Here is a 22,361-nt window from a genome sequence, read left to right on the forward strand (position 1 = left end):
GAGGGAGACTCAGCATTCAAGAAAGGTGGAAGGAATCACAGCCTTGAAGGGCCATTGACCCTCCGCTGATCATATCAGGAGCCTAGACAATCAGCTTCTACCAAATGCCCAACAGCTAGAGGTAGGAAGAGTAGAGTAACCTTCCCTAAAGGGTTCTGGAGATAACCATTGATATTAAAAGTTTTTCATCTGAGTGGAAAATGTCCCAGATGGGAGGCAAGCATAACTATGGTTCACAATACATTACCTTATGCTACAAGGGGCAGTTTCCATCCATTTAACCACCCCACATTACTGTTTAAAGAGCAAGCCTCTCCCTTTTCAAATACACCTTCAGCAAAATTTGACCAGTTTTTGTCTTACACACTTCCCAGAAGCTGGCCAGCAAAACAACCCCATCTGTATGCTAATGATGTTAAGCATTTTATTACTACAGAGTGCTCTTCTCTTCATTCCCCATTTCCAACTGCACAGGCAGCTTAGCATGAAACAAAGAGAAAGGAAAAAGAAAAATCAATGATCAAGCAACTCCAGAAAGCTGGTTACCAGTCATCCAGCTGCTTACAGCGGATGCAGGAGTCTTAGAGAAGGCCGCCAGTCTTTATACCACTCCATCCAAACGCTGTGCTCATTTGGGGGAAAAAAAAAAATTGCACTGTATCTGGTGGCAGTTGAAGATACTCACCCCTGCAGATGTGGGATTAGCTGCCCAATTGTGATCTCCTGTGCCACCTTCTGGTACAGGTCGTGGCTATTGAGCACCATTGATTCCAGGATTGCTAGCGACCGTTGCAAGATGGAGATGTCCGAGGCAAATTTGTTCACATAGCTTGCTATCTACAAATTCAAACATTTAGAGAATTTACATCTTGTCATGAAAATGGGGAAAGGGGAGAAAGAAAACTGTGGACATAAAGGCATTAGAATAAAAGTAGTCTTGTCCATATGCCAGGTATGAGCAACTAGCTAAAAGCAATCAACCAGACACTGCAGATACCTTCAAAGGACACAGTGGCATAGATTCTTCAGCTGGCACAAATCACCAGATTTATGTCAATATTCATATCACCAAAATATATGCTTCAACATTGTATTATAAATACGATAGATCAACATTAAAGAACTAGAACAGTCGTAATTTTTGTGGAGAAAACTTTGGAAGGACAAGGAAAATACTTCTCATTCTCACCAGTAGAAACCTGCGCAGCTAGTTTTCTCAAATATCTAGGCTCAAAGCAATTATTTCAAAAGAAAAAGTTAGATCTAGCCATCTGGCAAAACACACTCTAGCAAAATATGCTTTTCTTTCCCCCCCTTGCTGTTACCAACACCACTGAAAGCTCTCTCCAGGTTACAAATTAAAACTCTGTTGTTGATCATTTTATTAGCACAACTGGTCCCATAACTCTGCCTAGAGTCCAGTCTTGCTAAGTGTTCATGCATTAATAGCCTCCACTTTTACTGCAAGCTGCCACGAACAAACGGCACGTTAATCAAAACCAGGGCTGACCTCCGCTTCTTTGCAGTGTGGCAACGACATGCTGCACATTCACCTGCAGAGCCAACACAGCTGTGCAGAACGATGTGGCAATGTGCATTCTTCTGCACACTGCCCAGTCCTTGGACCTGGCTTCCCAGGAAGAAACTTGCCTTCTGCTGACGCAGGAAGCGAGAAGTGCCTGGGTTTTCCTCGAATGCACTGACACCAGCACAGTCAAGCTGAAAGGTACCCGAGGAAGCAGAGGCAGACAGAAGAAATGTCGTGTGACCACAGTTATTTGCTTTTTGCAGCCAAGTAAAAGACTACAGTGGCCCCGTCTCAAGTTTGATGCGTTCCTTCCAGAAAACTTCAAGTCCATGTGCTTCTTCAGTACTCAGGCTACAAGCCACTAATGGGATTATACTGTTTCTGATTCTGGATGTGTGCTTAGGCCTTGGCATTGTTTTTCTTTTGGAAGAAGAAAGGCATGCCAGATGCTTGGAAAAGCTGCCCAGCTGCCTGTAAAATTCACAGTTAAATACTGACATGTGAACAACAACATTGTTTTGTACTTGTGACATTTTAAGTAGCACTAAAGGAGCAAAACACCCTTTCTGCAACTTTGGTTGGAGCCGACAAGGAAAGAGCAGCAGGTTTTTCCTCTTCTTATCTATTGCAGCGCTGCCGTTTGCTCTGCTACTTGGTTTGCATTACCACAATAGGAACATGCTACGCTGAATGTAACTCACTTCAGGAAATACACATTGACTTTACAGAAAATAAAGAACCGACCCATGCAGGCATAGAAAACAGGAGGAGAGAAGCAAGCCAGCCTCTTCTAATCTGGGCTTTCAGTATCTGCTGCCTGCAAGTCTTAAGCCCAAATAATATTTACATTAGTACATGATGCAAATTGTGCTGTTTAGAGTAACAAGCTGTATCTCAGAAGCACTGTACTACCCTACCTCTCTTAATGGTAATCCAGCTGTTTTCTGATGCACTGCCAGACATCTAAAAGGTCCACAGTACGGGCAGTGTATGCACAGAGCAGCCCTGCATTGCTCACACAATAAACCCAATGAGCTCTGGATACCTCACAGTCACCAGGCATCCATGGATCAATCGTGCAGCAGAAATACAGCATGTCCAGACTGTGTCCCAACTTGCCAGACGGCTGCCACCATCCCCTTTAGACGCCCTGACGTGCATGAATTATTTTTGGTGCAGCAGCTCCTTCCCATGGTATTTCAAGCGGCAGTGTAAACGCTTCACTGGGATATAACATATTCGTATCAGGGGCCTGCAGAAACGTAACAGTATAGGTAACCGCAACCTCAGCCTAGGAAAGGCTGCCTTAGACATTTATTCTTCTGATCCTGGACCATAACGTATTTTAAGCGTAAACACAAACCCAAGGTATGAAGCTGGCTTGTGTGCTTAAAAAGTTATGAAATATCACACTGAACGTACATGCAAAAGACCTGCCAGGTAACTTGCATGTCAAGCTATGTATACTCATAACCACCTTGCTGACGCATGAAGTCTGGCCAAAAATAATAGGCTTGTCTACCCTGATAAGTAAGGCATGCCAGTTCCAGAGGGAACAAAATTAGATTCAAAAGAAATTCTATTACCATACTTGAAGTTCTGGGTATCAAAAAAAAAAAACAAACCCAAAACCAAAAAAAACCCAAAACCCTTCTTGAAAAGAGACAAGAATCAATAAGAGTACAAATTTGTGTTACTTGCTGTTCTCTGCTTATTGGGCACCACGCACAGGGAGGGCTTTCAACATCCAAAAATAATCCTGCACTCATTTATCAAAAATTCTGATGATAAAAATAATGCAAGCTCACAGAAATACAACCTCTCCTCCAGAAATAAGCAACTTCATTGCCTTGCACTTTCACATGAAAACCTGTCACACGGGTGTGCCTCATTAAGGATAAAACCATTTGTTCAGAAAAATACCTGCAACCTTAATACCTGCATAGTCCTATTGGGACATATATAGCAACATACAAAAGAAGTGGCTGGGTGCTTAAATTCCAAGCGAAGTGGCTGGGTGCTTAAATTCCAAGCGATTTCAAGAGAAATTAGCAATCAGAATGCCTTTACACATTCAACACCAGCCAGTGCTCTGCTGAAACAGGAGATAAACATGTAAAGTGAGGGTAGATGAGAAACCTATAGCAAACTAAACTATATCATCTAGGTTATCTTCCTGTTTCAGCATCACTTGAAGCATGGGAGAGAATTCAAAAGTTAAAAAAAAATAAAAAACCCCAACCAAACAAAATAAACTGCGCCACCAACAAGAACCACACAGGGAAAGAATAGTGAAGGAAACAGATCTATTTTCTGAGCAGTGGTATGTTCATTAGTTACTTGCCTGGATCATTTTGATGTCAGAAATGTGCAGAAAAATCTGACAAAGTTTTGTTCTCTGTTAAGTCCTAATGCATAGTAAAATTTTAAAGTGTGCATCTCATTTTCAAGTAAGGAATGAGAGTTGCACTTGGCTACAGAAAAACCAGCTGACAGCTGTGAGACACAGAGATACTTTCCCTGCTTGTCACCCCCTTTTCATGCACAGTACATTTTAGAAGGCAGAGTAACCAATTCATCAAGGTTAAGACTCTGCATCACACAGTTACGAAAGAGCAATTGTATAAATAATTCTAAGAACACCTTCAACTATCTCAATCAATACTACAAACTTTGTTTCTCCTCTTGTAGGAACTAAAGATGGGAGTACCAAATTATTGGTAATATACCGATATTTTGACATCCAATTACCATGACATTTTCTAAGAACTGGACATCCAAATCCTTTAGGAAAACTATGGAAGCTGGAAATAAATTTTATTGTCGTAAGCAAGAAAAAGGTCTTGAGAGAATCTCGCATATCATAAGGACGTTTTTTCAAATGATGCTATTTTACTTTAAGGTAAGGAACAAAGTTCTCCTTGATATTTGCAGCAGTTGGCATAGAAATCTTTATGCACCTAAAGGATAGGAGGGAGACGGCATCCAACACCAAATACTTAGTCATTAGAAGCAGTTAGACGTTCCCCTTGAGGTCTCCTCCAGCTTCCATGTTTTAAGTTACAAAACTATTCAAGAAAAAAGTTCAGATTAATTCCTCCCCATTCCAGTTTGGCTCCCACTTAACATGAAAGACAGCTTCAAAGGGCAGAAGCAATCCTTGAAGTGGGATTGCACATTTCCCCTCAGCTAACAGAAACTTATCAGCTCCCTTATCCACCCTGTCAGCCAGGGATCAGCAACCTCAAGTGGCCTGCCAAAAGCCAAGGTCAGAGAAGCAAGTGAGAATAATGCTGCAGATTGCTTCCGGAGGGACATGGTCCAAAAGTGCTCCTTTAGGTTTGCCCCTTGCCCACAAAGCCCCACTGAGGGCTCTGCTCTTCTGGCTCCCAACTGTGTGGCAGGTCAGGACACACCTGTGCCTCTTTCCTCTATTTTTGTGAGTCTTTCTCCTTCTGTGTCTCTCCTAACTGTCCTTATTCTTCTCCTTGGTGCCCTTCTTGTCCACCAGTTTCACTTTTGGTTTTTACTTGCAGGTTTTGGTTTCCATAGGTTCTTCGTGAGAATGCTTTTGTGTCTTTTGGTTTTTAAATTGAGTCACTGTCCAGGGAAACTCATGGAAGTGCCAGACAGAAGAGATGAGCCATTAACAGGGGTGCACACAACACTTTCTTCTGTAGTTACTATACAATCCACATGGCAAAAGGTCTTGATAGGGTTAGACAAAGACAATCATTCCGAGTCATTAACAAAGTAGATCGATTTAAACTCATCTTAGCAAGTTTCTTCATACACTTCTTGGTAGGCTCCACTAGCAGATAAGGCATTCTGGGCTTGACCTTGCCAGTTAAAAAACAATTGTAATATTTTCTCTGCCATGAAAAGTAACAATAATCATCATAACAATCTATCTAGACTGCAAGTCGGGGCGGGGGGGGGTGTCCAAAACCGAGGTCAATTATACTAATTTTTCTTACAAATAGCATCCATCGTTTTTAATGACAAAAACTGAGCTTTAAAATCTAATGCTCTTTTCATAATTGAACCTTCTTTCACTTTTGGCAACAAAAGTAAATTTATACTTTCCTTTGGTGGTAGCAATTTTCCAAGCTAATCTAAATTAAAAGTCTTTGCTCTGACACACTCAAAATGAATAAATCTTTGCCACACGTTATATTCATTCCGTTACTGCTTCTGATATAATTTGAGTGATACCTCTGATATTTTTTGAACCTGCACAAATGCACTTCAACTTAAGATAAGTTCTGAGTTCAACCTGGTTTGAAAATTCTTTGTAAACAGATGTGAGGGTTTCCCCCCCCCCCAGTAAATGAAAAGGGTTATATCAGTAACAACAACTTTTCCCTGAAATCTGTTAAATCTCTTTACTTAAAGAGTACTCCCGTGTTTCTGCTTCTTTTATGCATCTCCTACATGTAAGAAAAGAAAAAAAATGTTGCAAATGGTGTAAAGATCTGTTTCAAAACCACAGACCTCAGCTGCAAGATTCAGGGGCATCAGAGTTCAACTTGATAAACTCAGCAGATATCAGCTTAATTTCAATTTGTAAACTAACTCATTTCTCTTCCTCCCATGCCCCCAGAGGAAACACTTCAGTGATGTTTTTGTTTCAATAAATATGGTATTACTCATTACTCAAAATACTAGTTTTTGCTTTAACTGCATGGGATCTGCACAGGGAGGTCACGCTCTAATTGAGCAAGCAATTTCTTGTGTCATAAGCCTAATACAGTGTTGATCCCATTTCACTCCCACTGATTTCCATAGAAGCTGGGCCAGATCCTGAAACTACAAATATTTATAGTTTGAAACAGCACTTTAAGCCCATTTTCACGTAACTTTTTGACCAATGACCTAAACAGTGTACCTGGGGGCAGGGAGGGGAACAAACCACAACTCACCTTAAGAATTTAAACTGATATAGAACAGATAGCATTGATTACAAATTTACCTTTTTAATGAATGCCACAGAGAATGTATCCCACGATACAATCCCATGATCCATCAGCTCAACAAATGCAGTCAGTGTAAAGGACAACATATCTCCAAAGCTGCAAGAAACAGGAGTCATGAGAACATTTACCAGTAATGCAGCAGGGCAATGATCGAGGGAGTAAAGCAGCAGGAAGCTTTCAGAAAGGGAGGAAAATTAAGCCAATTATGGACTAAGAGGTAGCAGAAGAGCAAGAGAGGCCATGCAACAGATAGTCCCCAAAACAATTTAGCATTGACATCAAGAACAGTCACCTGGAAGAAAGCAATTTTGTAGGAGAACTAATCCCCAGGAGAACACTAGATGCAATGCTTAACGGAATCAGATAGTCCAAATTAAGTTTCTCTTATAAATTCAGAGTTTTAGATCTAAAAGAAGAAAAGAAGTGAGCTTTTTCTTACCAGCTTATGGAAATGCTCCTAATTGAATGTCATACAGAAGTGTCACGTTTTGGTACCTCTGTATCAAGCAGACTGGCAGAAAGTTAGTGGATTATTTGTTCCTTCTCTTACAAGGAAGCAAATATATTTTTAAAATGCACCAGAAGAGATTTGCTACTGAGCAACAATTTTCCAACAGCTAATGTCTTGATTTCTTTCTTTGAACGTGAAGATACATCTCCTTTCGTTTATCTATGGGCAAACATGTCAAGCAAATTGCAAAGTTCCCATAGTTTATGAAAGCATGCAGCTCAAATTGTTCAGGGTTTGCAGGCCCACTACATTGCAACCTACACCTGTAAATTTGCGATCCAAGGCATCTTTGTAGGAACTCAACTAAATTCAAAACGGGTTTAAACTCAACATAAAGCATATGCTCTAACCTGACCATCTGCACTGGAATTTTCCATTCTAAAAAACAGCTTTTAAAGATTAGCTTCATTTCTCTATATAGTCAGGGCACCGAACAGTCAGCAGCCACAATGATGTCAATGAAGCCATTCAATGAGGTAACAACCCAACAGAAGCAGCGTATTACCTCTAAGGGCATGCCAAACCGCCTGCCAGGTACTCTGCCACTAAGCCATTAACAAGCAGAAGCATACAATCAATCTAAACAGCACGAATAGATAGTCCCACTGATTTTAATGCATCAGCTTACCTAATAGAAAGAGAAAATTTTAAAAACCTCTGTCAGATTGGAACTACAACGCTCAGTATGTTGAAAACCTGAGTCTAATAGTAAAGCCATAGTTAAACAATGTAATTGGTAATCTTTACTGTGTGATTTGCTCCCCTACTATCCTGCACCAACCCAACACAAATAGGCGAACATCCATTCAGATGGAAGACATGTACTGCAGTACAGAGAAATAAGGCAGAAAATCCATTTCAATGTAGCAACTCCAATAACTAGTTTACCAGATTTGATATAATCTGCCTTTTTGGGATTTCATGTTGTGAGATGGAGCCTTTAGCAGCCTCTTCATTTAAGATAGGAGCTCTTGTTCATCAAAACTCCACAGATGCCCTCCACTAAAAATAAATTTGCCATTCTTGACATTTTGTGAGTAAAAAAACAAACAAACAAAACCCCAAACACACCTTTCTTTTCCACAGGAAGTAAGGGTACCCACAGTGGCTTTGATTATTTAAGACAAAATGAAAAAAGCTACACCAAAGAGCAAACAAGAAAAATACAGAGTCTTTAAAAAATCCACTGTAATTCTGCAAGGAATATTTTGTTCAGCAAATACATGATCTGGAAGTTTTTGGTTTTGTTTTGGGGGAGAGGGGGGTTGGTTTTGTTTGCCTGTTTTTTAATATTGCAAGTCTTTTATGAATTAAATTAGATTTAAAATGTCATCATTAGCATTCCAAATAACCAAGGATTTCATAAAAAGACAACAATAAGACTTTGCAAGAAATTTAATCAGCTCTGGTCCTGTCATTTTCCCTAATCCATTCCTTTTGCATAAAATGGTTATTTATGACTCCACAAATAAAATTGCACCCCTAGGAAAGGCTTCCTTCTAAAAACTTGTACCAAATTCTCATGCATCTTCATGACAGACTACTTCCACAAATATATGGAATTATGGTATTTTAAGAAGATAGACTAAATCCAAATAAAAATTTAAAAATTACAAAAAGATAGGTCATATATGTTAAAAAGTAGATGAATGTATCTCTCACAGCATTAAACTAAGCAGATAATTTATCTCCCCTAGATTTTCTCATGTACTGTTTAAAAATTTAGTCAATTAACCTATATTTTGCACATAAATACTCTTCTATAAACCAATTGTACATGAAAGCTAATCCCCATTAACAATGGATATAGTTTAGAGGGATTACTTAAACTGTATTAAACCTGCATATGGATATTCACCTTCAGAACAGCGGTGACAGGAATTCAGGTTAGTTTAATTCCTTTACATTCAACAGTCTCATTTAGTCTTTTCACCAAAACTACTGATTAACCCTGACACTTCACCCAGCCTCCTCCACAGCTTTGGAGAGGAAACTGGGTTAATGGAGCTGAAAATACTGGTATTAATGTATAAACCTGGTTTTAGTAGATGGACAGTGATACAACCGTTAGGGATCCAGAAGCTAGAAGTACTTTTTAACTTAAAATGATCAGACACCCCACCAGGTGTCACTCCAGTGACACCACTTCAAATAGTTAATGGGACTGAAGAGGTGCAACACTGGGACTAATCAAGCAGAACAAAATACTCCCAACTCTACATTATGCAGCACCACACACACATAGCATGTAATTTTAAAAATATATAGCTATATATATGCACCTGCACACACATGTATACACGAAATGGCACTGCAGAAGTCAAAAGCCAGGCCTGAAGGATAAGCATTAGGAATAGCACAGCCAGAGATGAAAGCAATCTCCAGGGTAACTAGAGCAAGATAAGGATTAAAGTATCTGGAGGGGGAAGGGACTTGCTGTTGATTCATTGTTATGTGTTTAAACACAAGCAAATAGGTAGAAATGGTCTTCCAAGCAATTCATTTCGAGACACACATGCACAGACGCATTCACACTATTCAGAGCAGCAGACAGAATAGATGCTAGAAATTTCAAGGGGATCAAAGCTTGTTCGTAAAAGTAGTAATCTTAGAAAATATGTGGTAGGAGCTGTTTAACTCAAAATCTCAGTGAATAAGTGTTTTAGTCACACAGAAGGCCAAAAAACGATGGGGCTCCTTTCTTCATAAAATCTTGTTTGACTAATCCACAAGGCACAACGGTTCTGTAAAGAGCAAACCCTTGCTGCTCTGGCAAAATGACGTAATAGTTTGACGGTAATTCCTGATGAAGGTGCTTTTTAATGCGTGTCATTGCAGCAAGAGAGGAAAAATTATCAGGAAGATGCACTGTGTAATTGCAATTTCATATCCCACTAGCACATTTTAATGATTTATGCTCTCAGGCAAGCTACTTGTACAATCCCTCCTGAGTGCCGTTCAGGGCTCTGGCTCTTAGGTGGGGACACCTTATGCTGGGACAGCCGATGAAGTTTCCCCATCCTCTGCTGTCTGACTCCCCTCTTCTAACTACTGTTGTGGGGACGGATGAGCGGGTCATGAAGCACCTCCTCACCCAGAGCAGCTCTCAGCAAAAGCCTCTTAAGCAGCGGAAAACTCTGGTCTGTAACACCATCAGCTGTCCCAGCGTGAGCCGTTCCAGTGCAGATGGATGGCTATGCTCTCACCCACAGCCTGTGCACCTCAACCCCTCTGACAAACCTGAGTGATGAGTAAGTCAACAGTTGCGTTTCACATTTCTAGGTTTTAGAGAAATATCAGGTCAAAGGCTGTTAATTTACATGCCAAAGAATTTTCTGCATTCTGACCTTAAGAAACTATGAAGAAAAAAAAACTCCACGCATTTTGATATTCGTTTTTCTTTCCTAAAAATAAAAATGACAGGAATGTGCACATGACCCTAACCACCACACCTGCATCTCACCTGCCTTCCTAGTATCATTTCTAGATGCTACCATCTTTTTATCATGTGTGCTAAGTAATCCTCAGATATATATATATATATAGAACCATGTCTGATATTTTGAAAGATGCCTAAAGCAATTTGGATTTCTTATCAGAATAAATTAATGGGACTGGAGCACCCAAACCCCTAGATGTTTTTTTGGGTAAAAAAAATCTCCATCCATGTTTAACACACACACCAAAATGAACATTTTATTACTACTGAGGAGTGAAAAATATTCAGCTGTTCAAATGATTCTTTAAATCAAGATTATTCAGGCTCAGCTGTCATCAAGTAACAAAAAAAAGCACTACAAGCTTTTAGAAAGCTAGGTGGACTATCTCATGTTTTATATGATAAAAGTTGCACAGGAGAACCTGGAAATTAACTGTTGCTTCCCTGTCACAACCAGAATACAGCCACCAGCCCTTTAGGACTAGAAGCCAAAGACAGTACACCTTTACACAAACCATTTTTCATGGGCAAAAGAGGACCAAAGTTGATCTCTAACAGTGCAGAGGAAAGGCAGCAAAGAAACAACTTCAACTGGGCAGGAAGCAACAAAAGAGTTGCAGCTCACTCCCAAATGCAGGAGTTGAGGAAGCAGTTAACTACGTCCCTTATCATTCAGCAACTGTGCTCACAGCCTAATGCTGGGCAGCTGAAAGGCCTGACATCATTTGAGGTCAACATCAAAGAGTAAGAACAGCTTTTTAAGTTAGAGTTGTCAAGGATATATGGCCATGAATAAATTTAAACAGGGGAGCAGCATAGATCAAATCATCAGAGGACAAGAGCTCTGGAAAAGCCATGGGGACGAGAACCTAGCCAAGTCCAAAACGAAGACTGATGATGCAGCAGGATGCTTTGCAAGCGCAGTGTGAACAAGTACCTTTTTTATTGCTATGGCTCCTCTTCATTGCTTCTACACTGCCTTGTTTCTTCAAGTAACCTTTCCAAGGGTGAAACTAAGCCATCATCAAATCAAACCAGGAGCAATTCACACCTACTTGGTACTTACTCTGTAGAGCTGAAAATGACTGAACAATCTGCAGGGTAGCTGCCCCTATTTTCCTAGATGATTACAGAAAATGCACTTAACTGCTACACTGCGATTGACACACGGTTTTGGGGTTGCTTTTTTTCATCGTGACAAGCACCACTGAAATGTTTTTTTGCGGTACAGTTTGACTGCATTCATTACAAGGGATCAACCCTACTGATTTTAAACCACTAGCATTCAAAAAAAATGAAATAGCTTTGTAACCCTGGTATGAAGGCTTCTTTAAGCTTGAAAATTAACTCTGATTAAAGAAAACAAGCTGCGAATTTTAAGCAGAACTGTAACTATTCTTGAATAAATCCAGGTGTAGATACTCTTATTATGGAATATGACTAAATCCACTTTGAGGTACATTAAGCATTTGTTTGTATGGGAAACTAGCCCAGAGGAACTATTACACACTGGTTCTTCAAGAAGATGTGATTAGAATTACCTTTTCTCTTATTCTCCATCTTTTAAATACCTGGGTTTGCTCATTTCATGATAACTTCCTTAAATGGACCAGCTTTTCTTAAAAGACCAGGAAAAACATCACTCTCCAGTCAGCGTGGTTTGACTACAATTCAATACTGCAATGCAAAGGTCAACTGATAGAGCTGTTTGATGGGATTTTTTTTTTTTTTTTAATCCAAGTATTAGCCAACATGGGATAAATAAAATCACAAACCATAATGGGAACCCCTAAAACTGAAAAGACGGAGAAAAAGAAACATTTTAGAATAACTTCCTTCAGTGGAGAAAGCTATTAAACAAGGCCTCTCTGTGAAAATCAGGTTTTAATTACGTTAGGCTATCATGTGCAAGCTATCAGAGGTAAAACTAAATACTGGCACTTCATGAAATATGTCATCCTGTAAATCAAAATTAACCTTTTTTGTAATTAGCATTTGTTTTCTTTAAGTTTCTTTAGTCAAGAAGACAAGGTGGAAGTTGCAAAGTTTTAAAGTTTAGTTCAGTTCATTATATCAAGGTCTGAGCTCTTTTTTTTTTTTTTATAGTTCTTGTTTCATTTGACCTTTTCCCATTAATACATGGGTGAAAAATAGTCAGGATGTTCAATAATTACACTCATAGAGCATTAGTGTATACACTTTACCTTGAAAATGTACAAATAGGCAAGCTTCCAGAGCTATTGGTTTCATGTCCTGACCAATGGCTCTAGTATCTTTTTTTTTAGTACAAGTTCCCAACTCAAGAATTTGTGTAATTTTAATTGCATCATTTCATGTACTACTGATGGAAATCAAAATATTAAACTGTGTGCCCCAATGTAAATTGAAGCTTCTACTGGCAGGATTTAACTTCAAAAGTTAGAATAAACTTTAGTCACATACACTTTCTTTACCACTGTTTCTGTTGATGTGGTATATCTGCACTGATCAATAAGAACCCTCTTAAAGTAGGTAATGCCTTGTTCCCATGAGTAAACAAAACTACATCGTATATAAAAAAAAATAATTCAGATCATCAGTATGATCAGGTCCTAAAATCAAGGTGCAATGCAACTGTAAGTCAGTATTTTAGTACTGTCTTGAGGACAATCATATAATTTAATGTAGAGAAGCCTACAGGATAACTGAATTTGGAAGCAGAGATATGCTGAAGGAGTGTAACAATTCTTCCTCAAAGAACTATTTTCACAGCAGTGAGAAAAAACCCACCATCCAAATGCACAGGAGGTACCTTGTCTCAGCAGGGGTGATGCTGCCAAGAATTCTGGAAGCCTCATGCCATTTTAATAATTTTCCTCAGAATCTAAACTTTTCTATTATGAAACAAGTTACTTTGTATTAGGTTGAGAAAGCAAACATTGAGGAAGGATTTACATTTCCTGCCAAATTTATTCTTACTGTCTATTTATTAGGCAATGATTTAATAATAAATGTTTCAGAACTTGGTTTACAGCTGATTTGTGAAAGTATGATTTAGTATGGATTCAGGTGGGGAGCTGCATTTCCTGCTTGATAGACCACATCAAGCTCGTGGTTAATTGATTAACTATTCTTTTCCTTCCTTGGGTTTTAGCTATACTTGACATGTCAAAATCACAAGGCAATCAAGATATTCTAAATATCTCTCAGGGTCCCAATTTATCAAAGCCTATGAAGCCTGTGCTTAACTCAAAGCACACAGAAGAGTTCCATTCAAAAACATCTGGAAATGGGCATGTTTCTGAGCTTTCTGATAAGAGGTCCTTCACTATATTACAGTTTTCCTTTATGCAGTTATCTGCGACAACTACCATTACCTGGGACCAACAAATAAGAGGAATTCAAACGAGCACAATGGCTCTTACTTTCATCTCACTAACATCAACAATTAAAATTGCCTATTATCAATCATGTAAGCCAGCCAAATTTAAGAGGGGAATTGGGGAAGGCAGCGAAATTATTTGTCTGCTCAAATTAAAAAACAAAACGAAAGCCTTACTTAGGAAATAATAGAAGCCCCTGCAGAAGTTACAGAAATGAAGCACCCATTCCACAGGCAAAGCAAAAAAAGCTTCATCAGAAAATTCTAACAGGCATCACAAAGAGCAGGAAACGGAGAATGTTAAAGACTGGCTGAATGAATATGCACAGTTGTATTTACATATAAAGATTAGCGCAAGGGCCTGAATTCAGTCATGCAAAAGAAGAGGAAGTGTGCAAGGTGATGATCTAATCAGGTTCTTACCAGGGCTTCATTATCTTCTGCAATTTCTGATATCGTCTGCAAAAGTAAAACTTGCATGTGAGGAGACACACTTTAAAACACCTATACTCTACCTATGCATACACACACCCCCCACACACCCATACTTGATTCATAAAATTCAAAGACAGACACACAATAAGAGGCAATAAATTACTAACATTTCACTGTGAATAGAAACAGTTCAGTAACTGGCAAAGAACATTCAAAATTAATTTCAATTTTTTTTCAGAATATTTGTGTTAACTTCTGTTAGGAAAAAAAACCAGAAAAGACAGTTGATAGAGGAAATATATCAGGTTTCTCTAAAACCTGTTTCTCTTGACCATTAAAGCATGTTTAGGCATCCTAAATTAAAGTTGTCTTTGGTACAAAACAATACAGGTTTACACATTAAGTATGTCTGTCTCCTTGCTACGACATGTAGTCCATTGCCTGAAAATCTCTTTTATTTACTTCCAGTGTCCATCATTAATACTGATGTCAGAATTGTCAGCATGGTTGAAAGTTGTTGTGTAGCTAGGACCAACACAGAAGACCTCCCTTCTGAAGTCAGGGACAAGTTTTCTGTTGACTTCAAAAGGAGGCAAAGAATATACCCTGGGTTTTTAAGCACAGTTACATTTACTCAACAACTCAAAACCATCTTGCACCTGCTGTGTGACACGTAAATACAGTGCAGCAGTCTTACTCCACCAGAATGCGTAAGCTCATCTGTAGCTCTTTTGCTCTTAAAATTCACACACCAATGGACATGCCTAGATCCAAGGTGCTGAATCAACCCACCTGAGAAAGACAACGACCTGCTTAAAAATGTCACTTATTGATTCAGATTCTAAGAGGCCAAGCTACACGCCCAACCTTCAGTGTGATGCTCTTGCTTTCCTAGTAGCTTCCAACACACTTGGATCCTAGTTGCAGCAAGAGGTTTAACATACCCCAGGAGGTTTTTTTTATTTAGGCATTTCCTATTTTTCCCCCAAAGTTGTGTCTCATGAGTGAACCAGAAGCTATGGAATCATACTACTACATTCAGGTAACTGGAAGCCAAACACTGGCGGGGCGAGGGTGACGCAGACAGGCTGACAAAAAAAGTGCATTTCAAAGCTGTAGCCCACTAATCACAATTTGCAAGTCATCCTCCTGCTAATAACTGGCTTCAAAACTGCTGATTATGCTGCTAAGCAAGCTGAAGAAAGATACTATCAATGGTAAAAATGGCATCCAAGATAAGTAACTTCTTTTTATTAGAACACCACTTAAATCAATTAAAAAAAAAGAAGGAAAAAATATCCATCTCCTACTTAACCCCTTCTTATGTCTCCTAAATTTATTTCACTGTTTTATTTCAGAGGGTTGGCTGCAGCTCAATACTGGGCAGACTACTGTTCAAAAGGAGAACAAGGAGGTCCCCTCCTCCCTCCCCATCCCCTTCTCATCAGGTCTTCACTGCCATGCCATTCAGCCCGCAAGAGCTCTAGGAATCCAAGCTCTTCAACCGCCGATTCAACTCTCTCGCAGAACTTGGCTAGATTTTTATTATTTTTTTCCTTTTGGTACAGCAGTAACTCTTCTCACCTTGCATTTTCCACTCTGTTTATCCATAAGTAATGTTGTCCTTTCTACAGAGACTGCATGAGTCTATGTATAGACTTGTTTCAAGAAGGACCAGGCTCAGGGAGGGCAGCTTTTGGGCTGGCTTGTGTAACCATCAGGTGAGAAAACGCAGATAGGTACATCACAGGAACAAGTGGTTTGAAATCCTTCATTGCTAGCTGTGAGCTGCAATACTCATGCCTGAAGATAATGATGGCACAGTTTACCATGTTTGCAAGCACAGATTGGGCTACAGCCTAGCTCAAATTAGAAAAGTGACAAGATTTTTGTTCTTGGATTTCATAGCTTTGGGGTTTTTTATGCTAAAACAGCTATCTGTGTAGCCAGGAGTAACAAGCAAACAAAATGCATCCTGATGATCAGACAGCCTTAAAAAGGCGAGAAAGTTAACCTCAACATGCCTTAAGGAGCAGGGAAAGTCCAAAGCATTTCCCACAGCAGGAGATCTCAACTTCAGCAGAATGTCATTCCTGTGCTTCTGCGAATGGAGTGCTTCCTTGCTGTGGCAGACTCTGCTAAACCCGAACAAGAACAACCACCACAAATGGGTTTTGTCATCTCCCAAATGTACATGGATCCAAGCATCCTTATGCAGCACATGCCAGCAAAACTTCATAGCATCCTTCTGAGCCCAGTTTTTAAAACAGCTGCTTTTCATCCAGGTGCTGGCTTTGGCTAAGCAGCAAGTAAACTTGAAGTTGGTGCTGCGTCTGTCTGGCATCAAAGAGAAACAAGTGTGTTTTTTGCAAACTGGTAGCACTTCAAAGGGCAGACTCAGTTTTGCCAGAGAGTTTTCACAATAGGCTATAATCAGGTCCATTTTCTCCATGACTGAGCCCAGAGATGAAAGAGCAAACATCTGAATGCTAGAACAAAACATTTAGACAGCAACTCTCTTAGTATTTACAGAACTCTTACCCAGCTTGAGTTAACTGGCAATCAGTTAACTTCAGGTCAGAAGATGTGCAAAGTAAAAGAAAATATAAATTTAGAGTAATATGGAGAAATAAATGAATCATATAGAGCTTTTCTAGTGAAGCAATACAAAGACAGCAAATTTTGACTTGAGAGGAAAGATAACCATCGTATAAGACCAAACAATTTCTATTAATCTCTCTTGCTTTGGAAAGTGTGATAAAAGCAGCAATCAATCTAGGACATCAAACGTTGCAGCAACATGGTACAGGATGGTTATAGACAGACTTTTACCACTGAACAGGTGGAGGCTGTTACCTAAAGGAGTGTGTGCTATTTTCATCCCATCATCAAACTAAACACCTAATACAGAAGGACCTGGCAGGAACAGGAGTTCCTCTCATATTCACCCACAGACCATGCTAAAGTTACCACTGAAGGAGCAGCCAAGCTAATTCTCCCAGAAAGTCAGCCCGGAAAGGAAGAAGTACCGTCTGCCACCGCCATCAGCTTTCCTCTTTCGATATATACACAACTTGTTTCTTCCAGAGGGCTGACTCTATGGTAGCAACCAGACAGTTCTGTAAAATGCTTCCTGGGTGAGTTACCACAGGTATGGTCAAAAATGCTGAACGTCTTACTAATCTAGACACTGTAATTAGCTCAATACTTACACTTATCTTTTCTTTTTTTTTTTTTAGAAACCATTGCACTTGCACAGATGGGAATAAAACCATGGCCAAAACACAAACGATATGAGGGTAAATTAACTAGTGTTTGTGAAAGGTTCAGATACTACAGTGGTAAAAGACAAAAACAGACAGCAATTTTTATACAGGGAGAAATCTCAGAACAAATGCCAATATAATGCAAAATAAACATTAACAATAAGGTACCAGTTTAGCCATTTTGCTCCCATAATACGTTCCCTGTTTGGCCTCAAAGGAACTTTGTGATACATTTCCAGGTGAATCCCAAGGCGCGGCAGTTCCCTTTGGACTTCCCCAAGCCATACAGACTTAATACCTGCTCAAATCCTGCAGGTTATGTCACGAGTACTTTCCAGCAGAGACAAGCTTAGGAAGGACCTGACCGGATCAACTCCTATCTGTTCATGTGCCAAAACTGCTGCACAAGGACCAAAGATACCCCAAATCTAAACCCCAGCTGAGGTAACACGAAGTGCACAGTAAGGGCTTGTCGGCACTGGGGAGGACTACTAAAATGTTGTCCCAGTGGGGAAGCCAGCACAGACCCACTGGAATTAGCAATGCCAAGAGCTAAACCAGGAGCCATGGGTCTCCATGGCCCCAGGTGAGCGCTGCCCGTCATTGCAGGCCCTGACTGGGCACCTCCTGGTACTCCGGCATCGCGGTGTAGTCCAGCTCCTCACAGACAGCATCACAGTCACTGCAACCAATGTTTCTGAGTTGCACTGTTTAAAGACATGCAGAGTAGGATAAAAATACCAGTGAGGATAAAAGCTTTTCATGCAGTATGGCCATGGAGAGGGCCATTGTTAGCAAAGGTGGAAGATGTTCACAAAAACTTCCTCCTGTACAGAAGAATTGATGGGATGATGGATGGGCGCCTCACTACAAAGACGACATTGAAGTGCTGTCTAGAGCACAAGTCTCATGAGGAGCGGCTGAGGGAACTGAGGTTGTTTAGCCTGGACAAAAGGAGGCTCAGGGAAGACCTTGTCGCTCTCTACCGCTACCTGAAAGGGGGTTGTAGCAAAGTCTACAAAAAGAGACAAAAGAGTATTTTCTCCCAAGTAACAGGCAATAGGACAGGAGCCTCAAGTTGCACCCGGGAGGTTTAGATTGCATATTAGGAAAAATTGCTTCAGAAAAAGGCTTGTCAGTCATCGGAACAGGCTGCCCAGGGAAGTGCTTGAGTCACCATCCGTGGAAGTATTTAAAAGACCTGTAGATGTGGTGCTTAGGAACATGGTTTAGTGGTGGACTTGGCAGTGTTAGGTTAACAGCTGGACTTTATGATCTTCAGGATCTTTTCCAACCTACGTGATTCTTGAATGACCCAGTAACCACACTGAATCGGTATTTGGCTACTGCTTTTCGGGCAAACACAAGGATAGCCCACATTCTGGGTAACGGGCAGTGTTTAGAAATATGACAAGACAAATACATGGGAGTACATATTTCTGGCTTCTGTCTGTATCAGCTGTGGCTATCAGATATAAATGAAGTCTGGGAAACACTCTGGCCAGCAGGTTGAAATAAATTATTTGGATGAAAGCTGCAAAATTACTATTAAGTTATGCAGCAAGCACTCCCACACCTCAGAGCCACCACAACGTCCCACAGCCACCACAGTCCAAGAGACAAAACCATCTTGCAAAGTTGCAGAAGTGGAGATTTTAAGGTCTTCCTATATTTGCTGGTTCCTCAAATACTATACTTTTGTCTAGAGTTTAAAAAAAAAAAAAAAAGATATTTTGTTCAGTTTGGTAATCTGAAGAACATTTGGAAATATAAATCCACTGCTGGAATTACTCTTTTTTATCACGTTTTACAAAAGTGGTCACCAAACAAAAACTAGTAAAACTGTCTCCTCTCCCCTCCCCTGTTCCTGTCAAGAAGGTGTTGATATCACCACTTAGCAGGGGTCATTTAAATGCTAGTACAAGCACAGGCAAAGGTAGAAAAACAACCCTGGAGAAAAGGCATTTAGGCTGGGGGAAGTGCAAGGAGCAGCAACTGTCCCCTTCTTCTCTCCAAAGATGTGATCTTTGACGGTTCAATCTTCAGATGAGGCTTTTATCTAAAATGTACGGTGTGTGCTACGTATATGACATTGCTCAGAAGGATATACAAGAAACTTGTGCTCGTGTGTGTTGTTGAGAGGGAGGGTGGAATCCAAGCCTGAAGACTGATGGGGAAACAAACCCAAAAAGGGAACAAGGAGGAGAAAAACAGATTAACAAAAAATCCACCCACAAAGAAAACCTACCCCACTTTGTTCCTTTATGGGAAACTGCACTGAAAGATTGGGCTGCAGCCTTTTCTCATTCTCCCACCAGTACCATCTCCACAGTGGTATAACCAGATAACCTGATTTTATATACTGTTTTGGATCTTTGCCTCATAGACAATAGCCACCCTCTCCCGACATTACGGAAGCACTAAGAAATGAAGATTGTGTAAAGCCCCTGTTGGACAAGAATTGATTTTGGCAGCAGTGTCGGATTAAGTGATCCATGCTTCTAGGTGAAGCTTCACAGGAATGGCTGAACCTGTCTAACAGCCCAGTGCTGTCAAAAATACAAATTATTTTCCTCCCTCCATCGGCTGGCTTATTTTCTGCCGGATTAGCAAACTGAATTGGCTTACCGAGAAGTCAGATGAGCATTGGAGCTCACCAAGAGAGGAAACAGGGACTACGCAGCCAGTAGCTGGGAAGAGTGGAAAAGGATTACTTTATTTAGACCTACTAGCTTACCATTGTATCTTCCAAAAATGCATTTTCCATTTACCCAGTGAGTTTTGCTTGCACAACTGTTTTCTGGGGCAACTGTGAGCTTGATCAGGGAACTGAACTGGGTTAAGGAATATTGTATTAGAAGTAGCCTTTATTGTCACGTTTAATAACTTACAGCAGTTTTCCAGTCCGGTTTGCTACAAACAGTACTGGTGTAACTCTTCTGATGAAGCAGGACAGGAACAAGTGGCTGTGAGCAAGGGCTGCTTAAGTGTTTTGACAGCGTTACTGAAATACTCATCAGACTGGGATGGAAAAAAAACATTAGCAGGTATGTGAGCAACCATCCCAAAAATCATGTTAAAGTCAAAGTAACTCCAAACCAATCTGTCTTCATTTTTCCACTAGGCTGGTATGCAGTATTATCTCTGTAAGACAAACCAAGGGCTAGAAATTCACTGAACAATACAATCTGTCCTTAAAGCACGCACAATTGCCACCTCAGACTTCCAGCTGTACAGCAGCCAATTCTGCTACTGCATGTGTTCAGTAGAAGACTCTGCTTAGTTGAGAGTCAAAAAAACATCCAAATACACATTAATTTAGAAGCTTACATGAATCTGATCTAGCTGCATTTATTATTTCCAATAGGAAGATGACAAATTTAACAACCATCCCAATTTAAAGCAATTTTTTTCTCTCCAATCTGTGCACTAAGCAATTACAACTCCCTTAAAATTAAAACCAGGCTATCTGCAATCATGGTCGAGCAAGCATCGACTAGCACGCTCCTGTGCCACAGCTGTACCACAATAAAGCTGCTCAGCACAGCCACACTGATGAAGCTGACCTCTGAAGAACAACCTCTTCCAACAGCAGCAGAAACAATTCTGATTACTGTCAAGACAGCTAGGCTTAGCACAGTCTCAGTTTTCTGGCAAACCCTGCATGTTATTTCAGCCAAACGACAAGTGACATAGACTGTGATACTGCCAATAAAAAGATACTGAAAACTCTGCATAGACCTTCCTCTTTTTCCTCCCAGTCATGAGGTTGTTATTATTACTGGTAATGACAAGAATAAATTTAGATTCTTTTTATTAACTCTTTAATCTTTCAATATTTATGGCTTGTTACTTACATTTTTCCTTTCTTACTTTATAAGGGACTGTGAGGGGTTTTTTTCCTTTTATGGAACGCTGAGTCTGTCCCAGTCATGCGACTCTTCTGATACAGGGAGGGGAACAAAAAACCAAAAACCACACCGCATCTTTACCAGTCTTCTGCTACATCTGAAAGACTATCTACACAGCCACGATTTTCTGAAATATTAATTCTGGGCTAGATTATGGAACACAGCTCTGAATGAGCTAACTATATTATCTCAGATGGAGATATGGTTGTTTCTTCCAGTTTGGTTCCTGAACACATTCTTCATCAGTCATTACGGTAACCAGGACCTTCTAGCATTGCTCTTCTCCTGCCTCATTTTAGGGCACTGCACTTTTGCGGGGGGTGGGAGGGGAGCAGAAGCAGCACACCCCTACACTTCCCTTTTACACTGTCTATACATCCAACCAGATGCACTGCATATTCAATTCTCCTTAACTAGGCACAAACTGGGCTTCAGACAAAAAAATTAGCGTTAGAAGTGGAAATCTCTTTCTGAAAAGTCTCTGAAAAGGAAAATAACTGTGTATGCACACAGTTTGATCATACAGATGCACAGAGTCCAAAAAATGATCGGACATCATGGATAATTATAAAATAGAATCAGCATTTACTTGTTCTTCATGACCTAACTTGTCTCACAGTCCCTGCTATAATTTATAGGTCACCTGAACTATAAAAATAAACATAAAACCAACTTTTTTTTTCTTCAGTTAATAAGCGACTCATAGCATGCTCTGGAAGCAAGAATGAGCCTGAAGGAAAAACAAAGACGAGCCATCTCAATCAACAGGATCGAGATGCATGTGGACAGTTTCTAAGACATGTTGCATCTCTGCTGATATAAATACATTCATATTGACAAGATGCTCTCTCAGCTTCATTAGGGCCCCATGCACCCTACAATCTGTCTACCACCAACCCTTATGGCTTTGTCCCAGTACACACCATGTCTACAG

The 22,361-nt window shown here is 40.1% G+C and overlaps 1 protein-coding gene across 1 annotated transcript in view; it reads right to left on the bottom strand.

The window, feature by feature from the left end:
- ELMO1 (engulfment and cell motility 1) overlaps positions 1-22,361 on the bottom strand; it is a 256,338-nt gene that overhangs the window by 190,371 nt on the left and 43,606 nt on the right. Inside the window, exons 6-8 of the mRNA XM_082014822.1 lie at positions 14,239-14,274; positions 6,501-6,600; positions 686-837 (exon numbers count right to left, since the gene is read on the bottom strand). Coding sequence (XP_081870948.1) covers positions 686-837; positions 6,501-6,600; positions 14,239-14,274 — 288 coding nt within the window. The remainder of the gene's footprint in view (positions 1-685; positions 838-6,500; positions 6,601-14,238; positions 14,275-22,361) is intronic.

This window comes from Phaethon aethereus, assembly GCF_964289735.1.
Source record: "Phaethon aethereus genome assembly, chromosome: 2".
Classification (NCBI taxonomy): Eukaryota; Metazoa; Chordata; class Aves; order Phaethontiformes; family Phaethontidae; genus Phaethon; species Phaethon aethereus.